General features: G+C 63.1%; 1 protein-coding gene and 1 long non-coding RNA gene across 2 annotated transcripts; one reads left to right on the top strand and one right to left on the bottom strand.

The window, feature by feature from the left end:
* Window positions 1-4,116: 4,116 nt before the first annotated feature.
* On the top strand, window positions 4,117-7,822 carry LOC127581371 (uncharacterized). Its single transcript, XR_007957943.1, has 2 exons — window positions 4,117-6,562; window positions 6,810-7,822. It is a non-coding gene; the product is annotated as an uncharacterized LOC127581371 (long non-coding RNA).
* Window positions 6,586-12,914, bottom strand: si:dkey-33c12.3 (uncharacterized protein LOC335380 homolog). Its single transcript, XM_052035738.1, is given in 4 exon segments — window positions 6,586-9,192; window positions 9,439-9,563; window positions 11,678-12,361; window positions 12,363-12,914. Coding segments are annotated over 4 exon segments (1,194 nt in total). The 5' UTR covers window positions 12,687-12,914; the 3' UTR covers window positions 6,586-9,131.
* Window positions 12,915-13,396: the final 482 nt, after the last annotated feature.

Here is a 13,396-nt window from a genome sequence, read left to right as displayed (position 1 = left end):
CTGTGTCTGACTTCGTTTAATGTTGAGACGGATGCTGTAACTCAGCAGGTCGGGCAGCGTCTGTGGAGAGAGAAACAGCGAACATTTCAGTTCGAAGACCTTCATCAGAGCTGGGAAAATAAGATTCGAGACTGCGAGGTCCTCTCTCAATGCCAGTTGTGACGCCGGCTCCCGGAGCTGATACATTCACTGCTTCTCTCTCCACAGACGCTGCCTGACCTGCTGAGTGTTTCCAGCACTCTCTGTATTTGTTTCAGGTTTCTGGCATCTGTGTTATTTTGAGTTTCATTGTATGTTGGGGTGTTGGTGCCGGGAGCACAGGGTGAGCAGAGCGGGTGGGGTGGCCCCGCTCCTTGCCCAGGCTCTGTGTCCTGGACACGGTCGGGTTTGTGGATCCCCAGCACCCCGACTGTGCTGCCCCCTCCCCATCCCCTCCCCTCCCCTCCCCTCAACCTCCCCGCACCACTCCCCCTCCCCTCCCCTCGACGTCCCCGCACCACTCCCCCCCCCTCCCCTCACCCCTCCCCCCTCCCCTCCCCCAACCCCTCACCCCTCACCCCTCACCCCTCCCAACCGACGAGCGTGGGTCCGAGACACCCCCCCCCACCGCGGAGAGGTTGTGTATTGCGAGCAGCGCGACTGGTGATGGCCACAATAAATGTTGCCTGATGTGTGCAGGAGTGTCGGTGGCTCAGGGCCGGGGGCTGGGGGGTCAGGGCTGGGGGCTGGAGGTTAGGGCTGGGGCCTGGGGGGGTCAGGGCTGGGGGCTGGGGGGGTGGGTCCGCGTCTCCACCACGTTACGGGGGTCTCTTCAACCCCACACTGCATCCGCTCCTTCTGGAACTTTCCACCAAACGCCCTGCCCGGAGGGGCTGTGTCCCTGCATCGTCCAGACCCCTGGCGAAACATTCCCCACCCCACTGTTGGGGGGGTGGGTACCGGTGTTCTGAGACAGGGGTCACACCCCAGCCCCTCCGCCATGGGGAGCCCAGGGGCACCACCGGGCTCTTCAACTGCAGCATCACCTCACTACCTGCCCCCCCCACCCCCCAAGGACATGTCCAGCTGCCGGGGCCAGAGAACAGCCCCGGGGGTGGGGGCAGGAGGGGGTGGGTCAGCCCCATGATGTGTCCGGGAACGGTCTCGGTCCCCATCCACTAGGACCTACCCGGGGGGAGGGGACCTGACCTGACTGCCCCCACGCCCCTCACACCCTGAATCCGTGCCCATCGCAATGTCTCTGACCAGCAGGGAGCAGGGTCACTGGGAATGTAGTTCTCAAACACTCCCCCTCCTCCCCCCGCATCCCTCCCTCCTCCCCCCCCCTCCACCTCCCCCATCCCTCTCTCCCCACCCCTTTCCCCACTCCTCCCTCTCCCCATCCCTCTCCAGATGGAGTGGTGAGGATGTGGGGGAGGGCTCGGACGGTCCCGCTGTGGCTGCTTCTCTGCTGAGGAGTCAGAGCAATGTACAGCATGGAACCAGGCCCTTCGGCCCACTGGTCTGTGCTGACCATTTGCCCATCTGAACCAGTCCCATTTCTCTGGCATTAGCACCGTATCCTTTGCTTTGCCTGTTTAAATATCCGGCCAAGTGACCGTTCCTGATTTACCCGTCCTCTGGCAGCCCCTATCAATTCCCTGTGCAGAAAATATTTACCCCTCAGATCCCCCTCAAAGGCTCCTTCCTCTCATCTCAACACCCACCCCATCAATGACAAGTGGAACGGAACATTGTGCGGCCACCAGAGAACGTGCCCACTTCTGAGCCGAGGAAGGAAGGAAGGTCACTGAAGAAGGTGGTTGGTCCCAGGACGTGGTCCTGAGGAGCTCTGCGGTGATGTCGTGGATGGGTACGTTTGACCTCCAACCACCACAACCCTTGTGTGAGGTCCATCTCCACCCCAGAAGATAAGATATCTTTATTAGTCACATGTACATCGAAACACACAGTGAAAACATCTTCTGCGTAGAGTGTTCTGGGGCAGCCCGCAAGTGTCGCCACGCTTCCGGCGCCAACATAGCATGCCCACAACTTCCTAACCCGTACGTCTTTTGGAATGTGGGAGGAAACCGGAGCCCCCGGAGGAAACCCACGCAGACACGGGGGAACGTGCAAACTCCTTACAGACAGCAGCCGGGATTCAACCTGGGTCTCTGGCGCTGTAATAGCGTTACGCTGACCGCTACACTAACCACAGAATTTACCCCTTGATGTCCAGGTTCACCGGGGTTCCTCAATCCCACACTTGGACAACATCAATGGCAGGCACTCTGCTCACCTCTGTGGGCGGGGTGGTACTGAGGGAGGGTCACAATGTGGGCGGGGTGGTACTGAGGGAGGGTCACAATGTGGGCGGGGTGGTACTGAGGGAGGGTCACAATGTGGGCGGGGGGTACTGAGGGAGGGTCACAATGTGGGCGGGGTGGTACTGAGGGAGGGTCACAATGTGGGCGGGGTGGTACTGAGGGAGGGTCACAATGTGGGCGGGGTGGTACTGAGGGAGGGTCACAATGTGGGCGGGGTGGTACTGAGGGAGGGTCACAATGTGGGCGGGGTGGTACTGAGGGAGGGTCACAATGTGGGCGGGGTGGTACTGAGGGAGGTCCGGATTGCCTTTGGCCTTTGGATGAGAACGACCGGGTTGCTGGAAAGAAGAGCCGGCTGGTTTCCCAACCAACACAATGAAGGAAACGGTTGATCTCAATCCCCGTGCTGCAGTTTGTGGGAGCTTGCTGTGCATAACCAGGCTGTTGTCCTTCGCCCAGAATGGCCACTCTCCGTGTCCGGCTACAGTGCAGATGGTCGCCGGCAGGTGTTAGCCAGGCCTGGGCCATTGGGGCCACCTTCCGTCCCACTCACCGCTCGGCCCAGGTGTGTGGGCAGCGACGGGGCCGTCAGTGCCACCCTCTGCGGGCAGCAACCATCTCCAGCACCTCCCCTCCACCTCACCATCGGTCCCCCACCATCAACATCCTGCGGGTCACCTCCCCACTGACCAGAAACTCAACCCCACTGGCCACAGAAACACCATCGGCGACAGGAGTGGGTCAGGGGCTGGGGGGGGGTGGGGGGGGGGGGGGAAGTCCTGCAGCAGGTGACTCACCCCTGGCCACCACCCTCGATCACTCCCCCGATTCACCCCCCAACAACCACCTCACCCCCAATACCACCTGACACCCCCGATACCCCCACACACCCCCTGGACACCCCTGACAACCCCCTCTCACCCCCGACACGGGCCAGGGGTGTGACGGAACACTCCTGACCTGGGGAGGGAAACTCCGTCAGGAACCTCGATACTCTCCAGGAGAAACCGCACCCCCTCCCTCCACCATCAGCACACAGTAGCTTGCGCTGGGGGTTGGAACTCTCCGCCCCACCCCACCCCACCCCACCCCACCCCACCCACAGACTGGCCCCTACACACAGCCTCCCTCCCTGCAGCTGTGGAGGTGCACAGGAGAACAGCTGGCTCTGGGATCAGTGCATCTGGGGGGTCCAGCATCCCCGCTACTTGCCCCTCCCTCTCCACTCCCCCCCTGCACCCCTTGCCCCTCCCCCCCTCCCTCTCCTCCCCACTCACTGCCCCCCTCCCACTCACTGCCCCCCCTCCCTCCCCACTCCACTGCCCCCACTCCCTCTTCTCCCCACCACTGCCCCCCCTCCCTCCCTCCCCACTCACTGCCCCCCCTCCCTCCCCACTCACTGCCCCCTCCCTCCCCTCCCTCCCCACTCCACTGCCCTCCCTCCCTCCCCTCCCCACTCACTGCCCCCCCTCCCTCCCTCCCCACTCTGCCCCCCCTCCCTTCCCCACCACTGCCCTCCCTCCTTCCCACTCACTGCCCCCCCCCTCCCTCCCTCCCCTCCCCCCTCACGCCCCCCCTCCCTCCCCTCCCCCCACTGCCCCCCCTCCCTCCCCCCTCCCTCTCCTCCCCACCACTGCCCCCCCTCCCCTCCCCCCTCCCTCTCCTCCCCACTCCACTCCCTCCCTCCCCTCCCCACTCACTGCCCCCCCCTCCCCTCCCCACTCCCACTCCCTCCCTCCCCTCCCCACCACTGCCCCCTCCCTCCCCTCCCCACCCCACCACTGCCCCCTCCCTCCCCCCCCCCGGATCCAGGCAAGAAGACAGAGACGCTTGACTTTCTGTGTCACTTTATTGGTCAGCCCAGATGTTGCTACAGATGTTGGGGGAGTGGGTCTGGCAGCAGAGCGGTGAGGGTCCACAGCCGGGGTCACACTGGGGTCACTGCCCCAGTCCGAGGGGCCACTGCCCACCCCTACTGCCACCGAGAGGTGGGGGGACAATGAGAGTAGGGGGAGGTTACGGAGAGGGGGGACCGGAAGGGGGGAGTGAGGGGGAGGGAAGGGGATGTGAGGGGAGTTAAGAGAGGGACACTGGAGGGGAGGGGGAGGGGGAGTGAAGGAGTGAGGGACCTTAGAATCAGGTTTAACATCACCTGACATGACGTGAAATGTGTTTTACGGCAGCAGTACAGTGCGAGGGTGGGGGGGAGGCAGGGGGGGCAGGGAAGTGAGGAAGGGGAGGGGGGAGCGGGAGAGGAGGGGAGGGGAGTGAGGGTCTGAGGTCTCCTGATCTCAGCTTTGGACCCGGCGGAGACCCTTCCGGCCCAAGGTGACCATGATCACCACAGGTCCTTCAACACTGACCCCACCGGCTGCATCAACTCCACATCCCTGCGCCCGGCTCACTCAGGGACCTGTCCTGACGGCCCTTCACTGTTCACTGTTCCTGCCTCCTCCTCCTCCGGCAGCTCCTTCCAGATACCAACTACTCGGTGTGAAAAACCTCAGATCCCCTTCAAACCTCCTCCCTCCCACCTTAAACCAGTGTCAGACATGGAGATCTCTGTGGGAAACAGGGACTGACCACCAGCCTAGCTACACACCCTCGTGATTTACAAACCTCTATCAGGTCACCCTCAGCCTCCGTCGCTCCAGGGAAACAGTCCCAGCCTGTCCAGTGTTCTGCTGATAACCCGAGTCCTCCAGTCCCGGTAACATCCTCGTGAATCTCTTCTGTCCCCTCTCCAGCTGAACCCCACCCTTCCTACAGCCTGGGCAACCAGAACTGCGCACAGTGCCCCAGTGTGGTCTCACCAATGCCTTGTATGGCTGTAACACGACTTCCCAACTCCTGTACTCTCTCCGTGCTGGGGTTTGGGGGTCTCTCAGTGTTGGGCTTCATCAGTATTGGGGTTCAGGTCTCAGTTCTGGGGATCAGGATCTCTTGGCCTTGGGGTTCAGGGACTTCCAGTGTTAGGGTTTGGGGTCTCTCAGTGTTGGGGTTAGGGGTGTCAGGACATTGGGGTTTCAACAGTGTTAATGTTGGTGTATCTCTGTTTTGCAGTCTGAGAGTGTGGGTGGGGTGGGGTGTCGTGTGAGCCCCACCCCCCATCCCTCTGGTGGGCTCCAGGGTGCCCCCCTCCTGTCTGGGGATTTGGTACCTCAGTCACCCTGGGTCCGAACCTTTGGATCGAGAGGTCCGGCGTCTCCCAATGTTGGGGTGTGGGGTCACTGGGCAGTGAGGGGTTTTGGGGATTCCTCTCAGTCTATCCCGCTTCCCAGGGTTGTGGTCTGGGCTGTTCCTTGCTCCTGTTGGGGCTCGGTGTGGGGGGGAGGCAGGTGTGGTGGGGTGGTATCAGTATTGGGGCTAAGTCCTGGTCTTAGGTCTGCGTGGGTTTCACTATCAATGCTGCTTTCCTGACCATCCTGGGACTGCTGGTTCCTTCTGGGCAATGTGGGGGTTTGGGGCTGAAGCTCTCTCCTCTCCACCCCCACCCCCCCGCCCATCCTCACCTCATAGTTCGGGTTCAAGGTCTTGCTTGAGGGTTTCAGCTGGGCGGGGGGTCTCTCAGTGTTGGGGGTTCTTGTTTTGGGGAAGGGAGGGTTCAGTCTTTCCCTTGGGGTCTAGGCTCTGACAGTTGGGTGTCAGATCCCCCCACCCCAGTGCTGGGGTTCAGGGGAGCACTTCCCTCAACCCGGGGTTCAGTGTCCCTATGCCATTCTTGGTTTGGGGCTCGGTGTTGGGGTTTGGGGGTCTCTCTCGGTCCTCTCTCTCTCTCTCTCTCTCTCTGGTAGAGTTGCAGGAAGCTCCGTCACTCCATGGGATTTGGGACCACTCCCCTCAGGTGTTGGACCTCAGCAGGGGATGTGGAGACCCCCCAACCTGCCATGTTGGGGTTTCGGGTGCTGGGGTTCAGGCTCTGGGGTTAGGGTTCAGGGTGTCTCAGTGTTGGAGGTCACAGTCGGTGTTGGGGCTGGGATCCCCCTCTCCCTCCGGGTGGAAGCGGTCCATGTTTGGATCTCATGGCGTTGGGGTGTGGTACCTTGGTCACCCTGGTTCAGAACCTTTCGACCATGAGGTGCAGGATCTTCCAGTGTTGGAGTTTGGGTCTCTGGGTTATGGGTCACTTGTTGGGCTTCAAGTGTCCCTTGGCTTTGGTGTCTGTCCACGTCGGGGGTTCAGGGACTATGCTGGGGCTTGGGCTTTTGATTTGGGGTGTGTGTCAGGGTATGGGGGTTGGCGCGAGGGTTTGGGTGTGTCAGGGTGCAGGGGTCAGTGTGAGGTTTGGAGTCAGTGTGGGGGTTCGGGTGTGTCAGGGTGCAGGGTTAGTGTGGGGGTATGGGCTCAGTGCAGGGGTTTGGTGTGTGTCGGGGTATGGGGTCAGATCGGGGGTTTGGGGGGGGTGTCGGGAGACTGGTCAGTGTGGGGGTTTGGGGTGTGGCGGGGTGCAGGTTCAGTGTGAGGGTTTGGGGTGTGTCAGGGTACAGGGTGGGGGTTTAGGGTGTGTTGGGGTACAGGGTCAGTGTGAGGGTTTGGGGTGCGTCAGGGTACAGGGTTCAGTGTGACGGTTTGGGGTGTGGGGGGCGGTGTGCGGGTTTGGGGTGTGTCAGGGTACGGGGCAGTGTGCAGGTTCAGGGTGTGTCGGGGTACAGCGGTGTGGGGGTTTGGGTTCAGAGTATGTCAGGGTATGGGGTCAGAGTGGGGGTTTGAGGGTGTGTCGGGAGACTGGTCGGTGTGGGGGTTTCGGGTGTGTCAGGGTACAGCGTCGGTGTGGGAGTCTGGGGTGTGTTGGGGTTCGGGGTGTGTCAGGGTACAGCGTCGGTGTGGGGGTTCAGGTTGTGTTGGTGTACGGCATCGATGTGGGGGTTCAGTCCTCCTCTTTAGGGTTGGGGATTCAGGCTCCACGTCATCCAATGGGTCTGGGGATCACCTTCTGCCCCCGCCACATTCACAGCCTCTCCCTGTGTAGGCGGGTGGGATGGGGGGGTTCTCCTAGTGTTAGGGCTCTCTCAGTGTCAGCGGGGGGGGGGGGGGGGCGGAGGGTGGGGAGTGGTGGTGGTATCTCAGTGCTGGGGGTCCCTCTCTGTTGCTGCAGACGGCACATCTCTCAGTTGGGTGTGGGGCTCCCCCGTACCCATCTCTTTCACCGATGGCTCCAGGGTCTCAGCGTTGGTCTCCTCCCCACCCCCAGTTTTGGGTCTGGTATCTCTCAGGAAGGGTGGGGGGGGGGGGTTCAGTGATGGTGATCAGCTGCGCTTTCCCCGTTGGGGTTCAGGGTCTCCCGCTGATGGGGGACATGTACATTCCTGCTTCCTGTTGGGATCATGGACTCAGAACACTGGGGTTCAGGGACACACAGGGATGGGTTACAACCTCCCTTCTCACACGGTTGGGGATCAGTGTCCCTGCTGCAATATGGGGGAGTAGGGAGGGTGGGTGATGTCGGGGGTCTCTGTGTTGGGTGCAGTCAGCTGTAGGCCCTGCCTCTGTCTGTAGGTGGTTGATAATTGGGGGTCTCTGTGTGTTGGGTGTGGTGAGCTCTGGGTTGCCAGCTCTCTGTGTAGCGGGTTGATGGTCAATATTCGGGGTTCTGTGTGTTGGGTGCGGTGAGCTCTGGGTTCCTGCCTCTGTCTCCACAGTTCATGGTGAGGGTGAATTCACCTGAAGCGCTCCGTCAGCACTGGCTGACAACTCGGCAGCTCGGCTCCCACCGAATCCTGGGGCGTCGATTCCATCCCAACCTCCCCGGACTGCTTGTGACCCGCCGCAGGGCGGTGGTTTCATCGGTCAGTGGTCACCAAGTGCTGGGGTCCCAGGTGGGGAGACGAATCTTGTTCACTCTCAGAGCAATGGTACCAACCTCAGCAGAAGCCCAGGTCACCCCCTGCATCAGCCCTGGCAGCAGAGCTCTGGCAGTCTGTCCCCCCCACCATCACCATCCCAGTCCCTCCATCAGACCCCATCTTCTTCCATCTGCAACCCCAACACCCCTGGTCACCAGTCCAGGTGACCCCCTCCGCCCATCCTGACACTTCTGTGGTGAGAAGCTGGCACCGTGGACCTTGGAGTGGTCCCACACCCTCGGGGAGGGGGCAGGGAGCAACACCCAATAACCCCAGCTCTTCCCCCTCCAACATCACACCCCTCATGGGGACACACCCTGGTGGGACAGAGAGACAGGAGAATACTCAGGGGAGGGGGGTTGATGGGAGGGGGAGGGGTGTGCGGTAGGGACCAGGGGGCATTGGGTCAGGAAGTGAAGGGCGAGGATCAAAGGGCGTTGGGTCAGGGAGTCCATAAGGGGCAGGGATCAAAGGGCGTTAGGACAGGTTAGTGTAGAAGGGGTTGATGTACAAGGGGCAAGGGGTCAGAGTGCATAGGAGTCAAGGGTAGGACATGAGGGATAGGAGAAGGACAACGGGGTTCCCCTGGGTCGGGAGGGTGGGTGAGATCAGTGGGGGACATTTACTGATCCCAGTGAGTGTGGTACCAAGGGGCTGAGTTCAGGCAGGAAGCCATCATACAGATGGGAAGGGTCAGTGCCCCCCAACCCCTAAGGTCACCCCCATGAACACGCGTGTGCTGTGTGCGCAGTTACAGGGAGGGGGACAGCTATGTACTTGTGCTCTTACACAGACATGCCACTGCGCACCCACACGTGCAAGTGTGTGCGTGCACCGGTGTGTGAACACGCGTGTTCACAGGTGGCGGACGGACGGACCGGTGTTACCAGGCTGTGGGGGGGACAGGGGGAGGGGGGAGGGAGCAGCCAGGCGATGAGGGAATCGGCGCAGGGCTACACCAGGGTCCGCAGGCTTCGCTCTAACTGTAGGGCGGCAGCGATGAGAAGCTCAGACGGAATTCTTCACCCTCCAGAAGTTTCCTGAATGGGGGAGGGGCAGAAACACAGGAGGTAAACGCGGCAAACGGGGCCCCTTCTCCTGATCCCCGCCAGAGAGACAATCATTTCCTCGTATCGGCAGCGTACCTCTCCCTCCCCTCCCCTCCCACTCCATATCCCTCATCCCACCCCCTCCCCGCGATCCCTTCCCCCTCCCCATCCATCCCACTTTCCTCCCTTCCTACCTCCCCACCTCCGTCCCTCCCTGTCCACCCCTCCCTCCCCTACCTGTAGGCTGCGATCTCGATGTCGAGCGCCATCTTGACATTGAGCAGGTCCTGGTACTCCCGCAGGTAGCGCGCCATCTCCTGCTTGGCATCATTGATTTCCTTCTCCAGCTCGCTGATCCGGTCCTGTGTTGGAACAGACGGAGACCCCAGACTCAGAGGGACATCGGGGGGGGGGGGGGGGGTGCGGCAGGGAGACCCTGTGGTGCTGGACCAGACCGGACCACCCCCTCCACGGATTCCCTCCCCTTCCCTCTAAGATTCCGTCAGTCCGTGAGCTCCCTTCCCCTCCTCCGATTGCCCCCCCCTCCTCCAGCCCTCCCCCTCAGATTTCAGTCCAGTAACTGGGGTGTGGAACCAGCACCAGAATTTATAGAAACACCCCCCTTCAGGAGCTGCTGCCCAATCACTGAAATGATTCAGTGCCCATTCTGAATAAATTAAGTACCGTTCTCACCAACTCCCCCCATCCCCCTCCCCAGCCCTTCCTCTCCCCTCCCTCCCTCCCTCCCTCCTCCAGTCCCACTCCACCCCTCTCTCTCCTCCTCCCCCTCCGCCTTTGAAAAAATTGCTGCAATGCGTCAGTGGGGGGGGGGGGGGGGGGGGGGGGGGGGGGGGGGGGGGGGGGGGGGGGGGGGGGGGGAGGAGGTGACAATTTATGGATGATTTCCCCGCTGCCCAGGAAACCCCTCCCTCTGTCCGTTACCCCCCCCCCAGCATTGCCCCACAAATGCCCAGAGACTCAGTCACCCGTTTTACACTCCCCTTCCCCCCCCCCCACTGCACTGCGCCAAACACAACGGTTACAGAGGAGGTGACAGAGACGGTCCCCACCCCAAGGCGAGCCCCTGCTGTGACTGGCCACAGGTACCCACCCCCCACCACCGACCCCCCCCTCCCCCCGCTCCTCCCCCTCAATGCAGCAAAGGCCGTGGGCGGGAATCTCTCTCCGACCTTGGCTTCGGGCGGTGAGGGGCCACTCCGCCTCGGTCAACTCGAAAGGTTCTCCAGTTACCGCAAGCCCCTCCCGACCCCCACCCCCTCCCCCAGGTATCCCCATGGGAAGCTCCCGGTGGATCTGCTCCCCCCCCTTCACGCAATGCGTCTTGATTACTGCAGCTCATTGCGGAGAAACATCCCCCCCACCAGTGCTCCCCGACCCACTCTCCCCCCCCCCACCAGTGCTCCCGACCCACTCCCCCCCACCAGTGCTCCCGACCCACTCCCCCCCCCCCACCAGTGCTCCCGACCCACTCCCCCCCCCACCAGTGCTTCCCGACCCACTCCCCCTCCCACCAGTGCTCCGACCCACTCCCCCTCCCCCACCAGTGCTCCCGGACCCACTCCCCCTCCCCACCAGTGCTCCCGACCCACTCCCCCTCACACTCCCCCCCCCCCCACACCAGTGGCTCCCGACCCTCCCCCCTCGCCCCTCCTGGTTTTGCCCCTTTGACTCCAACACTTGTCCTTCAACCGCCCCCCCCCGGATTTAGCTCCCCCCCCAAACCCTCTCTGCTGCAGGGAGGCGAACCCCAGCTCCTCCCTCCCTCCCTCCGTCCATGTCACTGAAGTCCCTCCTCCCTACACCCCTCCTCCTCCTCCGCCAACATCTGGCCACATCACCCTTACAGAGAACTCTGCCACCCTCCACCCCCTCACCTCCCACCTTCTCTGCCCCCACCCTCACCTGGTCCCTGCCCGCCTGCCCCCCTCCACTGGTCCCTGCCCGCATGCCCCCCCTCACCTGGTACTTGCCGACCTCCTTGGCCTGCCCCCCCTCCACCTGGTTCCCTGCCCACCTGCCCCCCTCACCTGGTACTTGCCCGCCTGCCCCCCCTCACCTGGTCCCTGCCCACCTGCCCGCCTGCCCCCCCTCACCTGGTCCCTGCCCACCTGCCCCCCCTCACCTGGTCCCTGCCCACCTGCCCCCCCTCACCTGGTACTTGCCGACCTCCTTGGCCTGCCCCCCCTCACCTGGTCCCTGCCCACCTGCCCCCCCTCACCTGGTACTTGCCGACACTCCTTGGCCTGCCCCCCCTCACCTGGTCCCTGCCCACCTGCCCCCTCACCTGGTACTTTGCCGACCTCCTTGGCCTGCCCCCCCTCACCTGGTCCCTGCCCACCTGCCCCCTCACCTGGTACTTGCCGACCTCCTTGGCCTGCCCCCCCTCACCTGGTCCCTGCCCACCTGCCCCCCCTCACCTGGTACTTGCCGACCTCCTTGGCCTGCCCCCCCTCACCTGGTACTTGCCGACCTCCTTGGCCTGCCTGTCCTCCAGGCTCTCGAGCTGCCTCTGCAGCTGCTCGATGACGGTGCGGAGCCCCTCGATCTCGGAGCCGCGGGACTGCAGCAGCCGGTGGTACTCGGCCGTCTCCTCCCGGATGGAGCGCACCGCCTGGCTGTTCCTGCTCGCCAGCTCGGAGACGGTGGCGAACTTGGTGCGGTACCAGTCCTCGGCCGCCTGCATGTTCTTGTGCGCCAGCTTCTCGTACTGGCAGCGGATCTCCCGCAGGGCGAGCGCCAGGTCGGGCTTGGCCACCTCCACCTCCACGGTCAGGTGCGCCGCCTGCACCTGGGCGGCCAGCTCGGCGCTCTCCTCGCCGTGCACCTTCTTCAGGAAGGCGATCTCTTCCACCAGCGAGCTGATGGAGCCCTCCACGTCGCTGTTGGCCAGCAGCGCCTTGTCGGCGCCCTCCCGAGCCTTCTGCAGCTCTCCCTCCGCCTCTATCCGCAGCCTCACCTCCTCCTCGTACCGCTCCTTCGCCTGGCCGTACACCTCCCGGAGGCGCTCCCTCTCCGCCTCCATCCTCGCCTTCTCGGCGCTCTCGGAGTCCAGCAGCGCCCGCAGCCCGCGGATCTCCTGCTCGTACATGAGGTGCAGCCGGGACGGGTCGCTCTGCTTCTGCCGGAGCGCCTCCAGCTCCACCAGGAGTACCTTTGTTCTGCTGCTCTAGGTAGTGCACCTTCTCGATGTAGGTGGCGAAGCGGTCGTTGAGGTCCATCAGCTGCTCCCGCTCCTGGGCGCGCAGGGTCAGTAGCTCGGCGTTCAGGGTGCTCACCTGGGCCAGGTCCAGCTTCTCGGCGTAGCTGGGCAGCGAGGACACCGAGCCGGGGCGCGCCGAGCGCTTGGGGGTGGACGGGCGGTGGGAGGCGTACAGGGTGGAGGAGACGCTGGACTTGGCGGTGCGGCCATAGCGGTGGTCTTCCCAGGGCTTCCGCAGGGGGCTGAAGGGGTCGTAGGCGCTCATCTTGGCTCCTGGTATCCGCTGAGGTTCTCCTGGACCTGCTGGGACCCTCCTGCTTCTCTCCTGGACCTGCTGGGACCCTCCTGCTTCTCTCCTGGACCTGCTGGGACCCTCCTGCTTCTCTCCTGGACCTGCTGGGACCCTCCTGCTTCTCTCCTGGACCTGCTGGGACTCTCCTGGACCTGCTGAGGTACTCCTACAGCCACCGCACTGCGCCAAAGCCGCCGCACTATAGCGCAGTGCCCCGTGCGCTCCTATTTATGGAGCGAGGAGGGGGAGAAGAGGCGGGACCTCTCGGCTGCCTCTCCTCCCGGAGTGGGCAGCGGCTCCTTATTGATCCGCCGCCCGACCAATCAGACGAACCTCCGCATTCTCAGCAGCGCGGTTCACGGTTGGGTGTCCGCAGCGAAAGTGGCGAGGGAGGGTGAGGGAGGGTGAGGGAGGGTGGGGAGGGGGGGGAAGAATCAAACAGGGGAACAGCCTTGCAGGCGGGGTATGCGTGGGGAAGAGGGAGGGTGGGGTGGACAGAGTCTTTCCCCGGGTGGGAAAGGTCATAACCAGGTAGATTGTGAGGTCAAGCGTCCAGCTTATACAATGAGATGGACTCTTGACCTCACAAACTACCTTGTCTGACCTTGCACCTTGTTCGTTCAAGTGCTACCTCACTGTCATACACCCACACGCTGTAAAACACACAGAGGAACGGAATGTCC

This window comes from Pristis pectinata, chromosome 2 (assembly GCF_009764475.1).
Source record: "Pristis pectinata isolate sPriPec2 chromosome 2, sPriPec2.1.pri, whole genome shotgun sequence".
Lineage (NCBI taxonomy): Eukaryota > Metazoa > Chordata > Chondrichthyes > Rhinopristiformes > Pristidae > Pristis > Pristis pectinata.
The sequence above is the reverse complement of the archived record's forward strand: the minus strand, read 5'-3'. Positions and strand labels throughout refer to the sequence as shown.